The sequence below is a fragment of the Lucilia sericata genome, unplaced genomic scaffold (genome assembly GCF_015586225.1).
Source record: "Lucilia sericata isolate MDLA Ls3-8-SP2 unplaced genomic scaffold, ASM1558622v1 Contig001421F_arrow, whole genome shotgun sequence".
In the NCBI taxonomy this organism is placed as follows: domain Eukaryota; kingdom Metazoa; phylum Arthropoda; class Insecta; order Diptera; family Calliphoridae; genus Lucilia; species Lucilia sericata.
In genome coordinates this window covers 21,885-47,917 of record NW_023995354.1, presented here as the reverse complement: position 1 = coordinate 47,917, position 26,033 = coordinate 21,885, and the positions used below count along the sequence as shown (strand labels likewise).

General features: G+C 26.1%; 3 protein-coding genes across 4 annotated transcripts in view; 1 reads left to right on the top strand and 2 right to left on the bottom strand.

Moving 5' to 3' along the window:
• Nucleotides 1-17,323, bottom strand: part of LOC119611319 (tyrosine-protein phosphatase corkscrew) — an 80,893-nt gene extending 63,570 nt beyond the window's left edge. Inside the window, exons 1-3 of one of the 2 annotated variants that reach the window (XM_037966859.1) lie at nt 17,168-17,323; nt 9,813-10,000; nt 9,598-9,724 (exon numbers count right to left, since the gene is read on the bottom strand). In XM_037966859.1, the coding sequence (XP_037822787.1) occupies nt 9,598-9,724; nt 9,813-10,000; nt 17,168-17,181 (329 nt within the window). In that variant the 5' untranslated portion in view covers nt 17,182-17,323. Of the gene's footprint in view, nt 1-9,597; nt 9,725-9,812; nt 10,001-17,039 lie in introns of both variants that reach the window. The other variant, XM_037966861.1, reaches the window with a different exon arrangement.
• Nucleotides 17,324-18,241: 918 nt separating this feature from the next.
• Nucleotides 18,242-21,259, top strand: LOC119611323 (ribonuclease Z, mitochondrial). The gene is made up of 3 exons (XM_037966867.1): nt 18,242-18,921; nt 19,150-19,939; nt 20,003-21,259. The coding sequence occupies exons 1-3, from the start codon at nt 18,370-18,372 to the stop codon at nt 21,142-21,144; spliced, it is 2,484 nt and encodes an 827-aa protein (XP_037822795.1). The 5' UTR covers nt 18,242-18,369; the 3' UTR covers nt 21,145-21,259.
• Nucleotides 21,260-22,793: 1,534 nt separating this feature from the next.
• On the bottom strand, nt 22,794-24,355 carry LOC119611322 (cold and drought-regulated protein CORA). The gene is made up of 2 exons (XM_037966866.1): nt 24,261-24,355; nt 22,794-23,237 (listed from the first exon to the last, which is right to left on the bottom strand). Exons 1-2 carry the CDS (start codon nt 24,270-24,272, stop codon nt 22,899-22,901), a joined length of 351 nt encoding a protein of 116 aa, XP_037822794.1. The 5' UTR covers nt 24,273-24,355; the 3' UTR covers nt 22,794-22,898.
• Nucleotides 24,356-26,033: the final 1,678 nt, after the last annotated feature.

Below are 26,033 nucleotides of genomic sequence, written 5' to 3'. Positions count from 1 at the left end.
TAGAAGGATTTGTTTTTATCAATTTAAATGCTTTAATCGATAAAATTGAAAACTTAAATGAATACAAAAAACCGTTATAAAAATAAGTTTAAATTGAACGTGTTTTGTGGTTAAAACTTGAAAAACCCAAACAAATTCTTAGAAATCGTTTTAAATTTAAATTTTAGACATATGTATTTAGTAAAAAATAGAAAATTCGAAATTTTCGAACATAACAAAAAATGTCTTAAAATTATTGAAAATTACCTACAAATCCTTTTTATCGAAATCGAAGAAGATTTCTAGAAATTTTCACCCATTTTCTAGCATTTTCAGCCATGTTCGAAAAATTCGAAATTAAGTTTGAAATTTTCGAACTTAACAAAAATTGTCTAAAAATCATAGAAAACAGCTTAGAATTTATTTTTATAAGCTTAGAAATCCATTTCCAGCCATTTTAATCCATTTTCTAGCATTTTGAGCCATGTTCGAAAAATTCGAAAATTTCGAACATAACAAAAAATTTTTAAAAATCATAGAAAACAGCTTAGCATTTCTTTTTATAAGCTTAAAATCCATTTTCAACCATTAAATTCATTTTCTAGCATTTTGAGCCATGTTAGAAAAATTCGAAATTAAGTTCGAAATTTTCGAACACCACAAAAAATGTCTAAAAATCATGGAAAATTGTTCAGAAATCATTTTTATAAGCTTAGAAATTCGTTACCAGCCATTCAAATCCATTTTCTAGCATTTTGAGCCATGTTCGAAAAATTCGAAATTAAGTTCGAAATTTTCGAACATCACAAAAAATGTCTAAAAATCAAAGAAAACAGGTTAGAATAACTATTTGTATGCTTAGAAATGAATTTCCAGCAATTTGAGACCATTTTTTAGCATTTTGAGCCATGTTCGAAAAATTCGAAATTAAGTTCTATGTATATTTCGAACATAACAAAAAATGTCTAAAAATGAAAGAAAACAGCTTAGAATTCCTATTTATATGCTTAGAAATCAATTTCCACCAGTTTAAGTATATTTTCTAGCATTTTGAGCCTTGATCGAAAATTTCGAAATTAAGTTCGAAATTTTCTAACGTTGACTAAAAATGTCTAAAATTAAGGAAAAATGTGTGGAAATTACTTTAAAGCTTAAAAAAATGATTTTAAGCATTAAGCAAAGATTTTTCTTTACTTTGAGCCATGTTCGAAAAATTCGAACTTTATATCGAATTTTCGAACATTGAATAAAAATGTCTAAAATTAAGGAAAAATGTGTGGAAATTACTTTTAAGCTTATAAAAGTGTTTTTAGGCATTTAGCAATGATTTTTCTTGACTTTGAGCCATGTTCGAAAAATTCGAACTTTATAACGAATTTTTGAAAATCGCCCAAAATGAATAAAATTATAGAAAAATGTGTGTAAACTACTTTTAAGCTTATAAAAATGTTTTTTAGGCATTTAGCAATGATTTTTCTTGACTTTGAGCCATGTTCGAAAAATTCGAACTTAATTTCGAATTTTCGAACATAGACTAAAAGTGTCTAAAATTATAAAAAAATGTCTGAAAATTACTTTTAAGCTTATAAAAATTATTTTTAAGCATTTAATAGCGACTTTTTTCGACTTTGAGCCATGATCGAAAAATTCGATCTCAATTTCGTATTTTCGAAAATTGTTCGCAAAATGTCTAAAATTATAGTAAAATGTGTGTAAATTACTTTTAAGCTTATAAAAATTGTTTCTAAGCATTTAGCAATGACTTTTCTTGATGTTGAGCCATGTTCGAAAAATTCGAACTTAATTTAGAATTTTCGAAAATTATCGCAAAATGTCTAAAATTATAGAAAAATGTGTGGAAATTACTTTTAAATTTATAAAAATAATTTTTAAGCATTTAGCAATGATTTTTCTTGACTTTGAGCCTTGATCGAAAAATTCGAATTTAATTTCGAAATTTCCTTTTTTTCCTAAAATTGCTTAAAATTGATTTTTATACAGTTTCCTGTAAAAATTTAAATAGAATTTTGTTTTATTTTAAGATTTTTATTGAGTTATTGTCATAATATGTAGAGCAGGGTGCTTGATTTCTTAAAAATTTCTAACACTTTTACTATTTAGCTAAATAAGGTATTTTCTTTAGATGGTCTAATGGTCTTTTGTCTTAAGTGTCTTTTATTTTAAGTAGAAATAGATGAAAGTTTGTGATAGTGGTATTTTTGTATTATTAAGACTTTTTTTGAAACCATTAATCATTAAATTTAAAAGTTATGAATGAATGAATGAATTGGTTTTTAAGTATAACTTTATATAGAATTTGTTTTCTTTTTTAGTTAAAAAAAAGAAGAGCAGTTAAAAGTTTCATTAATAAATTTATGTGCATAATATTGAATAATATTTTTTGTTTTAAAGCGAGAGAACGGTTGTTTCGTTTTAAACCTATTTAGTGGAGCAACATCTTTAAACAGCCAGTTAAAAGGTTAATAAACTTTAGAATTAATAAAACAGCGAGGTCAACTTAAAAATAACTAACGAAATAACTCAATATTTACTCTATTAATAAAACTTACATTACAAAAAAAATTGTAATTTAACAATGAAACACAGTAATTATTTACAACAAACAGGTACAAAAAAATATTTAAATTCTATATTTAATAAGAAAAAAATATGTACAACCAAAAAGATGGTCTTTCCATTCTTAACAAACGACGTCAATTATTTCTAAAATAATTTAAAATTCAATAAACGTTTGTTAAAGCTTTACTATACAGCAGAGTTATAACCTCTTCATATACTTAATAATAATTTATCTTTTTTTGTAAATAAAACTAATTATAAATGTAAAATTAGCTTTAACTTAAAATACATATTTAAATAATTTTTATAAAAAGTGTTTTAATAAAACACCCAAAATTAAAACATCTAACGTCATACACACCCCTCACTTAAGTTGGAATTAATTAAGTCAGTCGGGAATTCATTTGATTTTATAAGTATTTAATTGTTACATTAACATATTTATTTTGGTTAGTGGGGATTTTTATCTGGATTTAAGAAACAAAAAATTTCCCAGGAATTCCTGTTGTAAAATTAAACAGTTTTTTACAAAAATTTTGGAAAAATCATTTTAATTTAATTAGAAGTCTTAATTATTCATTTAAACATAAATTTCCCAATTTTTTTTAGCAAAAAACCAAATTTGGAAATTATGTTCGAATTATTCGATCAAGGCTCAAAGTCAAGATATATTATTAAAAATGATATAAAAAACATTTTTATAAGCTTAAAAGTAATTTCCACACATTTTTCTATAATTTTAAAAATTTTGCGACAATTTTCGAAAATTCGAAATTAAGTTCGAATTTTTCGAACATGGCTCAAAGTCAAGAAGACTGATTGCTAAATGCATAAAAAACATTTTTATAAGCTTAAAAGTAATTTCCACGCATTTTGCTATAATTTTAGACATTTTGTGACATTTTTCGAAAATTCGAAATTAAGTTCGAATTTTTCGAACATGGCTCAAAATCACGAAAAACCATAGCTTAATGCTTAAAAATCATTTTTATAAGCTAAAAAGTAATTTCCACACATTTTGCTATAATTTTAGACACTTTGAGTCAATGTTCGAAAATTCGAAATTAAGTTCGATTTTTTCGAACATGGCTCAAAATCAAGAAATATCATTAAAAATTACTTAAAAAACGTTTTTATAAGCTTAAAAGTAATTTCCACACATTTTTATATAATTTTAAACATTTTGCGACAATTTTCGAAAATTCGAAATTAAGCTCGAATTTTTCGAACATGGCTCAAAATCAAGAAAAATCATTGCTAAATGCTTAAAAATAATTTGTATAGGCTTAAAAGTAATTTCCACACATTTTCCTATAATTTTAGTCTCTTTTAGTAGATGTTCGAATATTCGAAATTAAGTTCGAATTTTCGAACATGGCTTTAAAATGCTAGAAAATGGCCTCAATTGGCTGGAAATTGATTTCTAAGCTAACAAAAAGGATTTCTAAGCGATTTTCCATGATTTTTAGACATTTTTTGTTATGTTCGAAAATTTCGAAATTAATTTCGAATTTTTGAACATGGCTCAAAATGCTAGAAAATGGTCTCAAATTGCTGGAAATTGATTTCTAAGCTTATAAAAATGTTTACTAAGCAATTTTCCATGATTTTTAGACATTTTTTTGTTATTTTCGAAAATATCGAATTTTCGAACATGGCTCAAAATGCTATAAAATGGTCTCAAATTGCTGGAAATTGATTTCTAAGCTAGTAAAATGGATTTCTAACAATTTTCCATGATTTTTAGACATTTTTTGTTATGTTCGAAAATTTCGAACTTAATTTCGAATTTTTCGAACATTGTTCAAAATGCTACAAAATTGCTAGAAATTGATTTCTAAGCTTATAAAAATGTTTACTAAGCTATTTTCCATGATTTTTAGACATTTTTTGTTATGTTCGAAAATTTCGAACTTAATTTCGAGTTTTCGAACATGACTCATAATGCTAGAAAATGGCCTCAAATGGCTGGTAATTCATTTCTAAGCTTATAAAAATGTTTACTAAGCACTTTTCCATGACTTTTAGACATTTTTTGACATAATCGAAATCATAGATTCGTTTCATTTTGAAGCCCCGTTGTTGAACAATTTTTTAATTGTTTTTGTTTTTTAATTTTTATTATATAAATTATTTTCTTTATAATAAATATTAACAAAAAAAAAACTGTTAAATTTTGTATTGTATTTTACACCCACTTAATAACAATTTACATTTTAAATTATTATTATCATTTTTTTTTTTTTTTTGTTAAATACAAACAAATTTAGTTTAACAAGTTCAATGGTTTCAACAAAATGCTTTTTTTTGTATAAAATAAAATTTCATACAATAAATTTATTGAAATATTTTATGTCTTTTTTTATAATGTAATGCCTTGCTTAACGCCTTCTCACAAGCAAATCTATAGATTGCAGTATATAACAAACAATTATTTGGAGGGTTTTTTATAAATTATGAACTTTTTTTCTTGTTGTTTAAACAAAAATTTTACAACGCAATTTAAGTTAATGCATTAAGCATTTCAGATTCCTTTATATTTTGCCTCCAAATGTAGATTTTTTGCTAATCTTTTGTTTTCTTAATTGTTTGTATGTTTGTTTAATTATTTGTTTTTGTTTTGTTTATTGTTTATATAGTTTTAGCCTAATTTGGTTATTAAAGAAATTTATATAGATTTTGTTTTTTGCTCGTCTTTATTATTGCAATTAAAAAAATAACAAAATAAGCACGCTTTTGCTATAATAGTTTTGTTCTGCACACCCCCGCTTTATTCTAAATATGAACAAAAAATATTTGAAATTTTTATAAAAACAATAACAATAAAGTGTTGTTTTTTTTTCTAACAAATTACTCTACTGGCCAATCAAAAAAATAATAACTAATGGTTTAAAATTACTTAAAAATCATTTCTATAAGTTTAATACTCGTTTTCAGGCAATTTTGGTTCATATTCGAAAATTCGAAATTAAGTTCGAAAATTCGAACATGGCTCAAAAACATCTAAAATCATTAAAATTCCATTAGGAATCATTTTTTAAGCTTAACAATCAATTTAAAGGCATTTTGGATCAAGTTCGAAAATTCGAAATTAAGTTCGAAAATTCGAACATGGCTCAAAAACATAAAAAATCATTATAATTAGCTTAGATATAATTTTTATAGCTTTAGAAAACATTTTTGGAGATTTTTAGTCCATGTTCGAAAATTCGAAATTAAGTTCGAAAATTCGAACATGGCTCAAAAACGTCTAAAATCATTAACATTTTACTAGGAATCATGTTTTTAAGCTTAAAAATCAATTCTAAAGCATTTTGGACCATGTTCGAAAATTCGAAATTAAGTTCGAAAATTCGAACAAGGCTCAAAAACGTCTAAAATCATAAAAATTTTCAGTAGGAATAATTTTTTAAAGCTTAAAAATCAATTTTAAGGCATTTTGGACCATGTTCGAAAATTCGAAATTAAGTTCGAAAATTCGAACATGGCTCAAAAACGTGAAAAATCATTAAAATTAGCTTAGAAATTATTTTTATAACTTTAAAAACCATTTTTAACCTTTTTAGTCCATGTTCGAAAATTCGAAATTAAGTTTTTAAAAATTAACCAAAATTACTTGAATAGTTTATTTTAATAACTTTCATTCATGTAGGTATTCACTATAACTTTTTTAATGTTATTTTCTGCTTGATCTTTGAACGTGTGTTGTTTGATTTGTATCATAAAAAACACCTACAAATCTAGTTTAAAAATCAATTTATTTTGAAAGTTTTAAAGCAAATAAATTAAATTTAAATTTGACATTATAAATGTATAACAGTTGAAATTATAATAGTATACGGGGGTGGTTAATAATTTGGATTATTTATGACTTTTTTTTTTTGAAAATCATAAAAAAATCAGACAAATTAAGAAGAGCAGGTGTCAAACCAAAAAAATTGACTTTTTTTGAAATTTATTTAACAAAATTCGAAATTTTTGAACATAACGAAAAATTTCTAAAAATCTTGGAAAATTGTTCAGTAAACATTTTTAAAGGCTAAGAAATTAATTTTCAGCAATTTGAGGCCATTTTCTAGCATTTAAAACAATGTTCGAAAATTCGATATTAAGTTCGAAATTTTCGAACATAACAAAAAATGTTTAAAAATCTTGGAAACTTGTTCAGAAATCATTTTAATAAGCTTAGAAATCAAATTCTTGCAATTTTAGAAGATTTTTTCAATGTTCGAAAATTCGAAATTAAGTTCGAAATTATCGAACATGACAAAAAATGTCTCAAAAACATGAAAAACTGCTTAGAAAACATTTTTATAAGCTTAGAAATCAATTTCCAGCAATTTGAGATCATTTTCTAGCATTTTGAGCCATGTTCGAAAATTCGAAATTAAGTTCGAAATTTTCGAACATAACAAAAAATGTCTAAAAATCTTTGAAACTTGTTCAGAAATTATTTTAACAAGCTTAGAAATCAAAATCCTACAATTTTATAAGATTTTTTCAATGTTCGAAAATTCGAAATTAAGTTCGAAATTTTCGAACATAACAGAAAATGTCTAAAAATCATGGTAAATTACTTAGAAATATTTTTTATAAACTTAAAAATCAATTTCCAGCAATTTGAGACCAATTTCTAGCATTTTCAACAATATTCGAAAATTCGAAATTAAGTTCGAAATATTCGAACATAACAAACAATGTCTAAAAATCTTATAAACTGTTTGAGAAATCACTTTTATAATCTTAGAAATCAAAATCCTGCAATTTTAGAAGATTTTTTCAATGTTCGAAAATTCGAAATTAAGTTCGAAATTTTCGAAGATAACAAAAAATGTCTAAAAATCATGGTAAATTGCTTAAAAATTGTTTTTATAAGCTTAGAATCAATTCCCAGCAATTTAAGACCATTTTCTAGCATTTTGAACAATGTTCGAAAACTTAAAATTAAGTTCGAAATTATCGAACATGACAAAACTGTCAAAAAATCATGGATAATTGCTTAGTAATCATTTTTATAAACTTAGATATCAATGTCCAGCAATTTGAGACCATTTTCTAGCATTTTGAGCCATGTTCGAAAATTCGAAAATTCGAAATTAAGTTCGATATATTCGAACATAACAAAAAATTTCTAAAAATCATGGTAAATTACTTAGAAATATTTTTTATAAACTTAAAAATCAATTTCCCGCAATTTGCGACCAATTTATAGCATTTTGAACAATGTTCGAAAATTCGAAATTAAGTTCGAAATATTCGAACATAACAAAAAATTTCTAAAAATCATGGTAAATAGCTTAAAAATCATTTTATGAGCTTAGAAATCAATTTCCAAGCTATTTTAAATCATTTTCTATGATTTTGGCTCATGTTCGAAAATTCGAAATTAAGTTCGAATTTTCGAACATGGACTAAATATGTTCAAAACTGAGTTTTAGAGGTATAAAAATGGTTTCTGAGTTGATTTTAATGTTTTTCCATGATTTTGGGGCATGTTTGAAAATTCGAACTTTATTTTGAATTTTCGAACATGGACTAAAAATGTTCAAAACTGAGTTCTAAAGCTATAGAAATGTTTTCTAAGCTAATTTAAACGTTATTACAGGTTTTTTGTCCATGTTCGAAAATTCGAAATTAAGTTCGAATTTTCAAAAATGCCAAAAATTGAGTTCTAAAGCTATAGAAATGGTTTCTAAGTTGATTTTATTGATTTTTCATGATTTTGGGGCATGTTCGAAAATTCGAAATTAAGTTCGAATTTTCGAACATGGACTAAAAATGTTCAAAACTGAGTTCTAAAGCTATAGAAATGGTTTATAAGCTATTTTAAACCATTTTCTATGATTTCGGCTGATGTTCGAAAATTCGAACTTAATTCCGAATTTTCGAACATGGACTAAAAATGTCCAAAATTTAGTTCTAAAGCTATAAAAATGGTTTCTGAGTTGATTTTAATATTTTTCCATGATTTTGTGACATGTTCGAAAATTCGAACTTAATTTTCGAATTTTCGAACATGGACTAAAAATGTTCAAAACTGAGTTCTAAAGCTAAAAAAAGGTTTTCTAAGCAAATTTTAACTTTATTACTGGTTTTTTGTCCATGTTCGAAAATTCGAAATTAAGTTCGAATGTTCGAACATGGACTAAAAATTTCCAAAATTGAGTTCTAAAGCTATAAAAATGGTTTCTGAGTTGATTTTATTAATTTTTCATGATTTTGTGACATGTTCGAAAATTCTAACTTAATTTTGAATTTTCGAACATGGACTAAAAATGCCCAAAATTAAGTTCTAAAGCTATAGAAATGGTTTATAAGCTATTTTAAACCATTTTCTATGATTTCGGCTGATGTTCGAAAATTCGAACTTAATTTCGAAAATTCGAACTTAATTTCGAATTTTCGAACATAGACTAAAAATGTCCAATAAGAGTTCTAAATCCATAAAAATTATTCGTTTAGAAATTGTTAATGATTTTCTGTCATAATTTTCATTTCTATTGTAAAATTTTGAACAAAATTTCAAAATTTTTTATAAAAAAAAAAAACTTTGTGGTCTAGTGTTTTTTCTTAAAGAAATGTTTAAATGGAATGTTAAACTTTCTAATTATACAATTATTGAAAAATTTTACATTAATTTGTTACAACATTACACACTTTCATTAAGAAAACTAAACGAAGGGGATCGTTTGTAACAATTAAAAAGAAAACCTTGAAATTCCTTCTTTTTTTCTAAATACATTTTTGCAATTGTAATGAAAATTACTATCATTTTGTAATTAAAATGAAATGGAAAATATAAAGAAATTGTTAATTACAAAGAATTGTTAATTAAACAATTAATGAAACTTTCATAAGGTAGAAAAAAAACTAGAAAATTATTGGAATAATTTAAGACTTTTGCTAAAGTTCTGCTTTCTTGATAAAAATTTTAACAAAAGTTACACTTTTTCACTTTTAACTGCAAAAATTTTCTTTTGAAAAAATCAGTTTTAAACTCGAAATCTTTGTAAATTTTCAAAATTTTTCAAAACTTACCTTTCTGTTGTTGGTTCAGCGCATATTAGCGGTTGTTTTAATTCTATAACTTGTCCATTTTTCTCTTTCAATTCACCATTTTCCATATAATATTGTACCAACTCAGGTAAGGTAGCAAATTTTTCACCTAAAACAAACAAACAAAACAAAACAACAAATTGTAAGTTGCTTCACTCCAACAACAACAACAAAATCTATTTGTTTATTCTACTCACCGCCATAGAGATCGAAAAAATCACCATTATTTTGTATTTTAATATGTGTTACTTCCTGACCCCGTCTTACAGATAATGTAAATGCACCGGGATTTGATGAAGAGAGACGTGCTAAGAATGAACCATCAAAACCCTGTTCTAATAAAAGTTTTTCCGCTCCAATGCCCGAAATAGTGGGATGAAACCATCTAGAGAAAGAGAAAAAACAAGGTTGTAAAATAAATTTCTCCAAATTAAGCACAAAAATTGTAAATTCTTAAGCAAAGTGTGTGTAGTTCATAGCTGAATTGTTAAAAACTTAGCTGAATTGAGAAATTCTTAGCTGAATTGGGAAATTCAAAGCTGAATTGAGAAATTCAAAGTTGAATTGATATATTTATATGAAAATGTATTTGCTGAATTGATAAAATCTTAGCTGAATTGAAAAATTCGTAGCTGAATTAAGAAATTAATAGGTGAATTGTTAAATTCATAGCTGAATTGAGAAAATCATTGCTGAATTGAAAAATTCATATATAAAATTCTTAGCTGAATTGACAAATTCTTAGCTGAATGATAAATTCTTAGCTGAATTGACAAATTCTTAGTTGAATTGACAAATTCTTAGCTGAATTGAGAAATTCGTAGCTGAATTGAGAAATTCGTAGCTGAATTAACAAATTCTTAGCTGAATTGATAAATTCGTAGCTGAATTGACAAATTCTTAGCTGAATTGAAAAATTTGTATGAAAAGGTCTTAGCTGAACTGAGAAATTCGTAGCTGAATTAATAAATTCTTAGCTGAATTGACCAAGTCTTAGCTGAAATGACCAAATCTTAGCTGAATTGATAAATTCCTAGCTGAACTGACAAATTCAAAGCTGAATTGACAAATTTAAAGCTAAATTAACAAATTCACAGATAAAATTATTTGCTGAATTGATAAATTAATAGCTTAATTAACAAATTTTAAGCTGAATTGATAAATTCTAAGCTTAATAGATAAATTGTTAGCTGAATGGATAAATTAATGGCTGAATTGATATATCTATATGAAAATATCTTTGCTGAATTGACAAAATCTTAGCTGAAATCACCAAATCTTAGCTGAATTGAGAAATTTTTAGCTGAATTAATAAATTATTAGATGAATTGATAAATTATTAGCTAAATTTACAAATGTAATGATAAAATTCATTGCTGAATTTATAAATTCGTAGCTGAATTGACAAATTCGTAGCTGAATTAATAAATTATAAGCTAAATTGATCAATTCGTAGCTGAATTGAAAAATTGATAGATAAAATTATTTGCTGAATTGATAAAGTCCTAGCTGAATTAACAAATTCATTGCTGAATTGATAAATTCATTGCTGAATTGATAAATTCTAAGCTGAATAGATAAATTATTAGCTGAATTGATAAATTAATGGCTGAATTGATATATCTATATAAATATCTTTGCTGAATTGACAAAATCTTAGCTGAAATCACCAAATCTTAGCTGAATTTAGAAATTATTATCTGAATTGATAATTTATTAGATAAATTTACAAATTTAATGATAAAATTATTTGCTGAATTAATAAATTTGTAGCTGAATTAACAAATTCGTAGCTGAATTAATAAATTATAAGCTAATTTGATAAATTACACGCTGAATTGATAATTTTCTTTGCTGAATTGATAAATTCTTAGCTGAATTGACCAAATCTTAGCGGTATTGACAAATTCTTTGCTGAATTGAGAAATTCATAGCTGAATTGATCAATTTATACGAAAATTTCTTTGCTGAATTGATAAATTCATAGCTGAATTGAGAAATTCATAGCTGAATTGACAAATTCCCAGTAAAACTTCTTTACTGAATTGATAAATTCTTAGCTGAATTTATAAATTCTGAAGAAAAATGGTAAAATACTTGAAAAAATCTACAATATAGACTATTTATACTTTGCTGAATTGTTTATAGAGCAGCTGAATTGTTTAAAATTGCACAATAATTAAAGCAAATTCTCAATTCCTTTCTTTTTGATTAGCTGAATTAAATATTTGTTTAGCTGAATTTGTTTTAAACAATATAAAACTACTTTTATTAATAATTACTTTAAATTAAGTTAGCTGAATAGACTTTTTCTTAAGCTTTTACATTTTAAAAGACTTGTAACTGATTCAAAGTAATCAAAAACAAACTCAGAACTTTACTACTGTTATAACACAAAAAACCATAACTGTCTTAATGTTTACTTAATGATAAAGCTAAAATTATTAAAAACAATATTTTGTTTAACTAATTGTGCTAAAACTAAACAAACAAATAATATCACTTATATGTTTGTTCTTATTTATGGCCTAAAAGTAAAACAGTGCTATTAAATAATAAACACAAATAGTCTCTGTTATCTTTAACAGCTAACTATAAATTGTTGCTAAAATCAATAGCAAAAAACTATATAAAAAAGTTAAACTTTTTCCTAGATAAGTTAATAAATTAAGTTGTTTTTTATCAAACAAGCACTTGGAGGTTTTAATTGTATTTAGCTTAAAAGTTATTAAGGGCAAAAATATAACAGAGAAATAAAGATAACAAATGAAATTAATTAACGATAATAAAACAAATATTAAAATATAAATAAAAAAAAAGGGTTTTATTAAAAAGATAATTTTAGAAATAAGAGAAAAATTAAATAAATTTAATAGCTTAGCAACAAAGATAAGAAATTTTTAGCTGAATTAATATATTCAAAGCTGAATTGACGAATTGTTAGATAAAATTTGTAGCTGAATCGATAAATTCATAGCTGAATTGACAAATATACAATTTTTATAGCTGAATTGAGAAAATGATAAATTTTTGTGAAAATGTTTTGCTGAATTGGCAAATTCACAGTTAAATTGATAAATTTATATGACAGTTTCTTTGCTGAATTAACAAATTCTTAGCAGAATTGATAAAATCGTAGCTGTATTGATATATTCATAACTGAATTTACTAATTTTTAGCTTAATTATATAATTTATTAAAATCTTTCTTCGCTGAATTGATAAATTCAAGGCTGAATTGAAAAATTTATAGCTGAATTGGTAAATTCATAGCTGAATTGTCAAATTTATAGACAATTTTAATTCTGAATTTATAAATTCTTAGCTGAATTGATAAATTCGTAGCTGAATTGAGAAATTCGTTGCTGAATTGATAAATTCATAGCTGAATTGACAAATTCTTAGCCTAATTGATAAATTTATTTTAAAATTTCTTAGCTGAATTGATAAAATAGTAGCTGAATTGATAAATTATTAGCTGAATTAACCAATTTTTAGCTGAAATGTTAAATTCTTAGCTAATTTGTTAAATTTATTAACATATTTCTTTGCTAAATTGATAAATTCGAAGCTGAATTGGCAAATTCTTAGCTGAATTGTTAAATTCATAGCTTAAATGATAATTTTCTTTAAAAATTTCTTTACTGAATTGAGAAATTCATAGCTGAATTGATAAATTCTTAGCTGAATTGTCAAATATTTAGCTGAATTGTTAAATTCTTAGCTGAATTGATAAATTTATTTATAAATTTGTTTGCTGAATTGATAAATACACAGCATAATTGATAAATTCTTAGCTGAATTGATAAAATCTTAGCTGAATTAACAAATTCTTTGCAGAATTTTAAATTCTTAGCTTAATTGATAAATTTATTAAAAAATTTCTTTGCTGAATTTATAAATTCATAGTCTGGAAAAAAGAAAGCAACAATTTTAACAATACATATTAACAAAAATGAAAATAAAAGTTTAAGCAGCATTTTTTTATAGAAAAAAATTAATATGGGAAAAACCTTTAGCTGTTTGTATGTTTGTTTAGCTGTATAGAATTCATAATTCTTTAAAAGCAAGGGAAATTTTTATTATTCAAAAATATTTTTAAATTAAGTCAAATAACAAAACACTTGAGACAAATTTAAGGATTGCATAAAAAATTGTATTTAATTTTTACTTAAATATTAACTTTTTGCCTAAAAATGACTCATTTTAATGATTCAGCTAATAAAAAACGAATTCAGCTAGGAAAAAGAGTCAATTCAGCTAACTAAAATGGTTAAAATATCATAAAATTGTAATACAACTAATGAAAAACACAATTCAGCTAACTAAAAATGTTAAAAATATAAACTTTTTTAATGTGAACATTAAAATTATATAATTCAGCTAATGAAAATGTCATTCAGCTGAATAAAATTGCTACAATAGTTAATTTTTATCTCATAAATCGCAAAAATTTACTATTCAGCTTGTAAAAATGTTATTCAGCTGGGAAAAATTCAATTAAGATAAATGAAAATGTAAAAAATTTAAATTTTTATAATGTAAATATCACAATTTTACAATTCAGGTAACAAAATTGCAATTCAGCTAACCGAAAATCTATTAAATTAAAACAAAAACATTAAAATTATTGATTTTTACACAATTTCTGCAATTCAGCTAAGGAAAAACTCTATTCAGCTTACTTAAAGAGATGAAAAATTCAAATCTTTTGAACAAAATTTGTTAAAATAGAATTCAGCTAATGAAATTGCAATTCAGCTGAACAAAAACTTAATTCAGCTAAGTAAATTGTTTAAAATTATAAATTATTATATTATTTTTGCAATTCAGCTAAGGAAATACATAATTCAGCTAACTTAAATAAAATTAAAATAGATTTTTTCGAATAAAATTTGTTGAAATTGCTATTCAGCTAATAAAATTACAATTCAGCTGAGTAAAACTCCTATTCAGCTAAGTAAAATTGTTAATTTAATTAAATTTTTTTGATTCTTTTGAAATTTTCGAAATTCAGCGGAGAAAAAATTCTATTCAGCTAACTTAAACTATTGAGAAATGAGATTTTACCAAAAAAATGTCCTTATAATTGTAATTCAGCTTTTGAAATTGCAATTCAGCTAAGGAAAAACTCTTTACAGCTAACTTTAATTGGTAAAAAATAAATTTTCTTGATTAAAATTTATTAAAATGATAATTCAGCTTATAAAACTGCAATTCAGCTAAGCAAAAACTCCATTCAGCTAACTTAAAGAGAAGAAAAATGAAATATTTTTACATTAAATTTATGAAAATGGTAATTCAGCTAATGAAATGTTAATTCAGCTGAGCAAAAACTTAATTCAGCTATGTAAATTGATAAAAAATCAAAATTTTCCTTTATTTTCTTTAAATTACAAACACAACATTTTCATTGTTGTCTCGTATTTTGTTATTTCCTTTTAAAGTCACTCTCTCTTTTCACTTGACACATTCCCTGACCTTTATCAGCTGTTAAAGGATTTGTGTATAACATATGTAAACAACAACAACAAGAAACATTCATGTTATACCAAAAATCCAAAAAATAAACAATAACAAAGGTGGGTGGTTGGTTAGTTTGTCAACAAAGCAAAATCTAAATCAACATGTTTTTTGTTGGCAAAAATGTTGCTGTAAACATTTGTTTCTTTCAAGTGTTTAGCAACAAAAACTGTGTACGTGCTGGTTGGGGCAGTATAAAACAACAACAATATGAATAACAAAAAATACTATTAAAACGACGGGTTAGCAACGGTGTTTATTTGTTGTAGTTTTTTTATTAGTTTGTGGCTAGTCGTTAAAAAAAACTTAAATAAAAGAATAGAAAGAAAATAGAAATAAAAACAATAGAATTACAACAAACATCTTCTTGTTTGTAACAATCACACATATAGCAAGGGGGCAAAACAAGAGTAGAAAGAAAGGGCAACGAGTAGAGAGTAGCAAAAAAAAAAGCACACTGTTTTTCATTGTTGTTGTTGTTGTCGGCCTGGCACAGAACATTACAATTTTGCTTAAAAAAACCTATGTATGTATGTTGGAATAGGGGGAGGTGTGAGGAGCAGGAGCTGTGCAGCGTCATCATCATTATTAAGAAAAAAAAATACAAAAAAACACCAGCAGCTGAAGATACTCTATAAACTGAAACATACACACATTTACAAAAACAACGAAAGAGTAGAAACAACAAAAAAAGCGTTGCCAGTTAAAAAGGGAATTTTTTAGAGTAACCAGACTTAAAACTTGGCTGGGATTGTTACAAAAGGAAAGAGTAATATAGAAATTGTCATAATATCGAAACTATTGGACCGTTTGCAATGAAATTTGGTATTTAAGAAGAGAATAGTAGGAACTTTCTTTATAAAATAATATTTCACTAAAATACTTTAGTTATTTTCTTTATATGGGTGCTAAGGTCAAATGAAACCCGATTATTAGGAAAATTGAAATCGTCTATCTACTATCTTATCCTATCTATCTATCTATCTATCTATCTATCTATCTATCTATCTATCTATCTATCTATCTATCTATCTATCTATCTATCTATCTATCTATCTATCTATCTATCTATCTATCTATCTATCTATCTATCTATCTATCTATCTATCTATCTATCTATCTATCTATCTATCTATCTATCTATCTATCTATCTATCTATCTATCTATCTATCTATCTATCTATCTATCTATCTATCTATCTATCTATCTATCTATCTATCTATCTATCTATCTATCTATCTATCTATCTATCTATCTATCTATCTATCTATCTATCTATCTATCTATCTATCTATCTATCTATCTATCTATCTATCTATCTATCTATCTATCTATCTATCTATCTATCTATCTATCTATCTATCTATCTTAAAAGTTTGGAATTTATGGCGATTTACTTTGAAAAAATGGTCATATTCCTAATTTAAACATATGGCATTACTATGTCTTATAAAAAGAAAAAGAGTCAAAAAGAGAAACAGCCGTTTCAAACATACGGGACGAAACGACAAACAGATGAAAAAAAAAATTGTACAAAAAAAAGTTGACAAAAAATGCACTCTACACAGAAAAGAAAAAACCTGGAATACAAAAAAACATATGGAATATACTATAAGTTAAAAAGTAATTTAACTACACAGATTCCAATTAGAAAATTACAGCACACACACTCTACAAACCGAAACCCTCTTTTTTTTACACAAATACCAAATCAAGAGGGTTTTGCAGCTTAAACATTTTTTCACGTTTATTTTGCATATTTTTTCACTAATATTTAAATAATTTCACTTTTTTGTAGCCCCCTCTTTTTGATAAACCAAAAAAGGGGAGCAGCATTTTATGCTTCAGATTTTATTAAAATTTTTTTTCTTTTTTTCAATTCGTTTACCAACCACACATACATTTTTTTGCAAAGATTTTTTTTGTCGATTTTTTTCTTCTACATTTCAATATTTCGATACACTTTTTTTCTTATTGGACTATAATTTTCTTTTTCTTTCATTTATTTTGTATTTCTTTTAGCAATTACCTTCGCGAAGACATGTTTTTATGTTAAAATAATATTTAATTTAAGCTTTAAATTGTGGATTTTTTAAAATAAAATGTAAAATTTCTGTATATTTTTTTATAAATTTTCTGTGGAAGCAACCTCCAAAGACCTGCGCCGACAAACATTAACAACGACGGCGACTAATACTAAAAACTGTGGCGGCAACTTTAAATAGGCAGTAACTATGTTATAAACAAAAAATTTACAGCTGTTTAGGGTTCTTTGAAACGTTTTACGAACAATCGACTTTTTGTTGGAAAAAGTCGATTATTTTGTACAAACAACTATTATAAAAGTCGAAAAATGTTCATTTTAAAAAGTTATTGTAAAAAAAATAGAACAAAATGAGTTAATCAAACAGATTTTATTAACTTAATTAAAATACTAATCAAATTCTATTTAAAAAGGCAAGAATTCCTAAAAGAATTATATATTGAAAATCTTTAACGCCGTTGTCATATAAAATTTATCAGCGACTAGTCATAGACGTTGGTTTGGCACAACAAAGCTCCTATTCTAACATCTGACTACATTACAAGTGTTGCCAGAATTCCCTAACAAAATGCAACAGGGTGGCAGCTAAAAATAGTGAAATATCTTTAACAATTATAAAAACAATTTGTTTGAGAAATATTGATAAAAATAAATACATTTAATTTAAATTATTTAATTTTTAATGAAATTCTTGGAAAAAAATTGTATCTAATACAATCCTCAACGTTGCCAACCTTATGTGTGTAAACACAATTTTGTCGTTTGTTTTGATTATGTTTCTTCTCCATGTTAATCTCTTGGATTACTCTCTCACACTTTAAGAAAACAGCTGTTTACTTAAAACCAGAGCTGGATAAGTGAACACATAATGAACTAAATATTGTTATTTATTAAAATAAAATTTGTTAAAATAAATTTCTTAATAAACAATAACTTCTTACTAAAATTATTTTAAAAAGTTAATTAAATTTTATAAAAAAAAGTAAGTAAAACCTTAAGAAGTAGTATTGATTTTGTTTAATCTTATTACTATAACTCTTTCCAACCCTGTTTCTAAGCTAATGAAATCGCTCTCCTGCTTGATGAAATAAACATTTTGAAAATTTCACGTGCGTGCCAAACGCCAGCAGAAAAACCCTAGATTTATAAAAAAGCCCATTTGATTTCTTAAGAACTAACTAACGCGAATGTTGCTCACCGCCTTAAGAAACGCAGTGCGTGGCAAAACTAACGAACTACTCAAGGAACTTCTAACGCAAAAACCTTTAACAAAAAGTGCCTCAAATCTGAAAAAATCTTCTAAAATGTCTGAAAATTCGACAGCGGAACAATCAACAAAGGATAAACTAAATAGTAAACCCATTTTGCGCAAGGAACGCCAACAGCAGGCCAATAAAAAGAAAGCAACACCTTATATACCCGGCACTGTTACTTTGCAAATTTTGGGTGCCGGCTCTAATGGTGCCCCAGCAGCTGTTTATTTGTTTACCGATCAATCACGTTATTTATTCAATTGTGGCGAGGGTACCCAACGTTTGGCTCATGAACATAAAACAAAATTAGCTAGATTAGAACAGATTTTCGTGACGCGCAATACTTGGCCGGCTATAGGAGGATTTCCCGGCTTGGCTCTGACAGTTCAGGATGCTGGTGTTAAGGAATTGGCTTTACATGGTCCTCCCTATTTGGAGAATATATTGTATTCGATGAAACGTTTTGTGGTGTTGAAGAATTTACAGGTGAGTGGTCAAGTAGTCTAGTTTGTTGTCTATAATCTAGTCTTTTGTCTAGTCTAAAGTGTAGTCTAGTCTATAGTTTAGTTTATAGACTAGTCTACATACTATTTTATAGTCTAGTTTATAGTCTAGTCTATATACATAGTGCAGTTTGTAGTCTAATCTATAACCTAGACTATAATCTATCTATATAGTCCGACTTAAACTTTCTTATTCCTTTCCCGTTTACAGCTCAAAACCGTTGATCGTACCCAAATCCAAGACTTTGAAGATTCCGTTATGTCAGTGAAATCAGTGCCTTTATATCGTCTTACAGAATCCCAGCAGGAGGAGCAAACTTTCCTAGCCACCGCCAGTACAGAAGAACAAATAGCCATCACCTATATATGCAAACTAAAACCCAGGCCAGGAGCTTTAAACCTAGAAAAATGTGTAGAGCATGGAGTGCCTCCCGGTCCTCTTTTAGGTTTACTCAAAAATGGTATAGACGTTACACTGGAGGATGGTACAGTAGTAAAATCCTCCGATGTTAGTGAACCCAATGAAAATCCTTTAGCTTTTATGTTTTTGGATATACCTTCTAAAGATTTCTTGGGGAATTTGGAGAAGCATAGAGAGATTTTATTGAATACTAACATAAATACCGATAACACCCCCCAAATGCCTTTAGTAGTACATTTCTCCCCAGCGGAGGTGATAAAAGATGAATTATATCAAAGTTTTGTTAAACAGTTTCCCGCCAAAACGCAACATATTTATTTGAACAATGAGCAGAATACTTTCTCGGGTTATATAGCGGCTCATCGTATACAATATCAATTGAATTTGTTAAATCCTAGAGTATTTCCTTTGCTAGCGGAGGCTTCAAGTTGGTCTAACAATTTAAGTGCAAAATTGAAGAAAACTAAATTGGCGGAAGATGAATTAAATGATAAGGATGGAGTTAAAGAAAGTGACGATAAGGATAAACATTTAATGGACTTAAATGCCATGAGTTATTATCATTTCCGTCCCAGAAAAGGTAAGTTTAAGGGAATTTTAGATAAATTTGGTTTACTTTATTGATAGGCTATGAATTTTTTAGGTTTAGACCGCACTTTGGAGGTAAAACTCTCTCCTCAAGAATATATAGAAGAGACCCATGTATTAGAGGAATTCCCCTCCTTACTGCAAAAACTTAAAGAGGATTTTAAGCATCTAAAGGAGGCCTCTGTTACCGCACCACAATATCCTGTGATTACCTTTTTGGGTACTGGTTCCTGCATACCCAACAAAACGCGCAATGTTAGTTCTATCTTAATACAAGCCAAAGAAGATTCCTTTATACTGCTGGACTGTGGTGAGGGATCTCTAGGACAAATACAAAGATTCTTTGGCTGCTCCAAAGCGCAAGAAATAGTCAAAAATCTCAAATGTATTTATGTTTCCCACTTACATGCCGATCATCATATTGGTTTAATTGGATTACTAACAGAAAGACTGAAATTATTGGGTAATCAGGAGGACATGGAAAAGGTTTTACTGCTGGCACCCAAACAAATTGAACCCTGGTTGAATTTCTATCACGAACGCATTTTAAATATAAAAAATTCCTATGAATTGATAGGAAATGCAGAAATAATGGAAGAAGCTTTGGAGTTTAAAGAAAACCAAACAGATTTTGGTTTGGTTGGAATAAAAACCTGTTTAGTAAAACATTGCCCTCACTCTTTTGGTGTTAGAGTGGATGTTTTGAATCCACAGGACTTGAAGAACCCCATTAAAATCACTTATAGTGGCGATACTATGCCCTGTCAAGATTTAATCGATTTAGGCTTAAATTCCCAAATATTAATACACGAGGCCACCATGGAAGATGATCTAGAGGAGGAGGCTAAAATCAAAACCCACAGCACCATATCCCAGGCTATACAACAGGGTCAGCTAATGCAGGCTCAGCACACTATTTTAACACACTTTTCTCAACGTTATGCCAAATTACCTAGATTGCAACTAACTTCCTCCACAGATTCTTTAAACGATAAGGAAACTAAAGAAACCAATACAATGCAAAATGTTTCCATAGCTTTTGATAATATGCAAGTTTCTTTAAAAGATCTAGAACATTTTCATTTAATGTATCCCGCCATGCGCTCATTGTTCGCTGAACATGCTGAGGAGTTGGAACAGAAAGCTTTGAAACGGGAACTTAAATTAGAAAGAAAACGTAAATTGTTAACAACTTAAGCTGTTAAAAGTAAGAATTGTTTAAATTGAGTTTTATTTATTTTAAAACTTGTTAAGTGTTTAAATTTATTTAGAATTTTTTAACAATTTTTTTGTTTTATTGTTTAATTTAATTATTTTTTAAAGTTTTCGAACTTTATTCTATTAATAAAAGCTTAAAAAATAAAGTATATTTATTTTAGCCGCCAAAAACTTGGATTTTTGTAAACATTTTGAAATAGTAGTAGAAAAACTACGTTTTTTAAAACCGCCAAAAATGTATTTATTATGCATTAAATCCTATATTTTTCCATTTGCGGCCAGAATTTGATATTTTAACAAGTTTTTAAAAAAGTAGTAGAAATACTACCTTTTTTAATACCCACAAAAATGTTCAACCTTAGCTTTAAAGTCAATATTATTAGATTTTTGGGTAAAAATTTTAGGTTTATAAACTTTTTAAAAAAGTAGTAAAAATACTACCCTTTTTAAAACCCTCCAAAATGTTCATATTATGCTTTAAAGGTAATATTTTTCCATTTGTGGCCAAACTTTGATGTTATAATAACTTTTGAAAAAGGTAGTAGAAATACTACTTTTTTATACTCAACAAAAATTATTAAATTTCTATGCGAAATCCAGTTTTTCAAGATGCTCATTGATTTCTTATAAAAATTCCTTTAAAATTTTATAAATATTATGTTTTTAAAAAAGTAGTAGAAATACTACCTTTATTAATATCCGCAAGAATGTTCATATTTAGCTTTAAAAGCAATATTTTACGATTTTCGGAAAAAATTTTATGTTTTAACAACTTTTGAAAAATGTAGTAATCGGTATTTAACAATTTTTTAAAAAGTAGTAGAACTACTACTATTTTTATAATCAACAAAAATCATTAAATTTCTATGGGAAATGAAGTTTTACAAGATTCTCATTGATTTCTAACAAAAATTTGTCTAACCGTACAGTTTTAAAAATAGTAGTAGAAATACTACCTTTTTTTAACAACCTTCAAAAATATTCATATTAAGCTTTGAATGCACTGTTTTATAATTATTTGTAAAAATTTTATGTTTTAACAACTTTTGAAAAAAAGTAGTAGAAATACTACTATTCTTAAATTCAACAAAAATCATTAAAGTTCTATGGGTAATTAATTTTACATGATTCTCATTGATATCCAACAAAAATTTGCCTTAAAATGCAGTTTTTAAATATAGTAGTAGAAATACTACCTTTTTTTAAAACCTCCAAAAATGTTTATAGTAAGCTTTGAATGCAATATTTTATGATTTTCTGTAAAAATTTGTCGTTTTAACAACTTTTGGTAAAAGTAGTAGAAATACTACTATTCTTATAATCGGCAGAAATCATTAAATTTCTATGGGAAATGAAGTTTTACAAGATTCTCATCGATTTCTAACAAAAATTTGCCTTACTCTGCACTTTTAAAAATAGTACTAAAAATACAACCTTTTTAAAACCTCCAAAAATGTTTATATTAAGCTTTGAATGCAAAGTTTTACGATTTTCTGTAAAAATTTGGTGTTTTAAACAACTTTTGGAAAAAAGTAGTACAAATACTACTTTTGGAAAAAGTAGTAGAACTACTACTTTTTCTATATTCACAAGAAATCGTAACAATTTCTTAATAAAAAGCTTTCTTCTTTTCCAAAAATTTTATAAATTTCTCATTTTATTTCTTTAAATATTTACAAAAACTGACCCCTTTGGGAGGCAGTGTCTCCAAAAACCTGTTTCTTTTCACAAATTTACACACTTTTTGATGGTGTTAGCAAAACTATGCTTAATGATAGAAACCATGACCATGATAACCAAAACCCGCCAAATCCATGACCATGACCAATAAGAGGAGCAGCATGTACAGCATAACCGACAGAAGGATAACCATAGCCATGACCGCCATAGTAACCGTGACCATGTCCAAGACCATAGCCGCCACCATAACCGCCTAAACCATGACCATAGCCAAAGCCATAAATGCCACGTTTCTCGGGACTCTTGGCCGCTACCGAGGATTCAGCATCCTGCAATTCAGCAGCTTGGTTGACGGCAAACAAGGCGATGAAAACGAAAATGCACAAAACGTTCTGAAAAAGGGGAAAAAGTAAGTTTTTTAATAAAAAAATTTAAAAAAAAACTTAGATTCAAAATAGTAGTAAAATACTACTTTTTGCAAATTCATTAAAAATAAATTAAATTTCATGTTTTAGTTTGAATTTGTTTTAAAGAAAGTTTTGGAAAAAAGTAGTAGAAATACATACTACTTTGTTAAAAAACTTCAAAAAAGGGAATTGTTTTCGATTTTCTATAAAAATTTGTGTTTAAACAAGTTTTGCAAAAAGTAGTAGAAATACTACCTTTTTAAAAATTCCCAAAAATCTTTAGATTATGCTTTAAAGGCAATATTTTTCGATTTTCTAGAAAAATTTTGCAAAAAAGTAGTAGAAATACTAACTTTTTTAAAATCCCCAAAAATGTTCTTATTATGCTTTAAAGTTAATATTTTTCGTTTTTCTATAAAAATTTTGTATTTAAACAAGTTTTGCAAAAAAGTAGTAGAAATACTACCTTTTTAAATATACCCAAAATCGTTGTATTATGCTTTAAAGGGATTAATTTTCGATTTTCTATAAACATTTTGTGTTTAAAACAACTTTTGCAAAATAGTAGTAGAAATACTACTTTTTTAAATGCGTCCAAAAATAGTTGTATTATGCTTTAAAGGGATTAGTTTTCGATTTTCTATAAAAATTTTGTGTTTAAACAACTTTTGAAAAAAGTAGTAGAAATACTACTTTTTTAAAAATCCTCAAAAATGTTTAGATTATGCTTTAATGGCAAATTTTTTTCAGTAAAAATTTCATGCTTAAACCACTTTTGAAAAAAGTAGTAGAAATGCTACCTTTTTAAAATTGACTAAAAATCAATGTTTTTAAAATTTTTAATAAATTTTTATAATTCAAAATTAAAAAAATTCAAAATTTTAAGGATTTTTTTGAAAGTTTTCACTTTTTAAAAATTTTGCCAAAAAAATTTACTCCTTTTTCTAATTATCACTTAAAATGTTTGGCTTTTTTCTTCAAATCCTTGTTCTTTTTATTTTCACTTACGAAGTATTTCATTTTGTTGTTGTTTTTATTTGTTTATTACTTGATAACTTATTAAGATCACGATCTTATTTGTTTGAATACTTAATTGTTTTTGATGTTTAATTCAACCAAACAGTGCATTATTTATACTTTAAAAATTAAAGTACTCGAGGGTGCAGCAGAGCAGTTGCAGCAGCAAAATTTTTCATATGCAACAAGACTTTAACTAAAAACTATCATCATCAGCAAACGACAATAATATAGCAAACAATCAAACTTAAGAAAATATAAAAAATGAAAAAAACAGAATTTAAGCAACAAACGTCTATAAAAACTAATAAAAATTTTATTAAAATGTTAAATTTTCTTTAAGAAACTATTAATTTATATCTAAAATAACAATATTTATATAAAAATTTAAGAAAACCTTATAAAATTCTAAATAAATAAAGTAAAATTCTTTATTTTTCTCTTTTAACATAAAAAGCCAAACATAAACAATAAAGACTTAAGCGAGAAACCTCACAATGGCTGCTATTGCAATGTAAACAACAAAGACTTAAGCAACAAACTTTATTATGAGTGGCTCTCTTTTTGTTGCCGTTAAATTAAAAGTAAACAAAACAAACAGAAATGACTTAAGCAAGAAAACTCATAATGGCTGACTTGCCAAAAGGTAAACAACAAAGACTTAAGACACGAACTTTGTTTACACGGCAAAAATGAACGAAAAACACTTGATTCTTAAATAAAATGAAGAAAATAAGGAAAAATTTAATTTAAAAGAGATTTTTGAAAGAAAATAAGCAAAATTTGTTAAAAAACATATTAAAATACATCAGAATTAAAACATTTATTACAAATAACTAAAATTAAATGCTTTATTACCAAAAAGCCAAGAAAAATTCTTAAAAATTAAAAAAAAACATTTTAAAACAAAATTAAAGAAATAAAATCAAGTTTTTCTTTATAAATTCAATTTAATGGAAAAATTATTTCTCTTTGCAGCTTAACGCCTAACGCTTTCATTATGATTAACTATTTGCTGCTACTGCTACCAACTTAAAAAGCCCTCAATTTTTTTCATCTTTTCAAAGCGGCATTTTTTGCAATTTTGCAAATGAAATATTATATGTAATACATATTTTAAAGATTCAATTACATTATTCAAAATGTAATACAAACATTAAAACATACTTTGGCGTTTTTTTTTCCATACATTTCTTAACAAACATAACTGTAATATTATCTATTAGTAGATTGCAGTTTAAATTTTTATTAAAAGAAAATGTATTAACAAAAATTTGTCATTACCTTAAAAAAGACACACAATTTTTCTAGTAAAACTATAATTTTCTTGTTCATTAGGTTTTGGAAAAATGCTTAGGCCTAGCTAAATTTAGGGCGGAAGTGTTATACTAAAGGGTCATGTTTAGTCTTTATTACATAATTTTCAAAATAACGTAATATTGCCTAAAGAACAATACATTTAATAAAATTTTCTTAAAATTACTTTGATTTTTTCTTTAAACTTAGCCTTTGTTTATGTTTATATAAAGTTAGAATTTGTCAATATAAAAAGGAAGTGGTTTATATGTCAAGTGCATTTTTGTAAAAACGTTGAAAAAGAAGTTTTCAAATATTGATTTTTTTAATTTTGAGAGGTATTAATTTTTTCTATAAGAAAACTTTGTACAGACACTTTTTTATATGAAATCTTTCTTAAAAAAACACTCTTAAGGACATTTCTATAACAATTTTCTCAAGAACAAACTTTCTCAAGAAACTTTTCTT

Excerpts from the sequence above, each read along its gene's own strand:
- LOC119611323 (XM_037966867.1), top strand. The coding sequence starts at position 18,370 with ATGTTGCTCACCGCCTTAAGAAACGCAGTGCGTGGCAAAACTAACGAA. Across the intron at positions 18,922-19,149 it reads TGGTGTTGAAGAATTTACAG|CTCAAAACCGTTGATCGTAC; the intron begins GTGAGTGGTCAA and ends TCCCGTTTACAG. Across the intron at positions 19,940-20,002 it reads TCATTTCCGTCCCAGAAAAG|GTTTAGACCGCACTTTGGAG; the intron begins GTAAGTTTAAGG and ends TGAATTTTTTAG.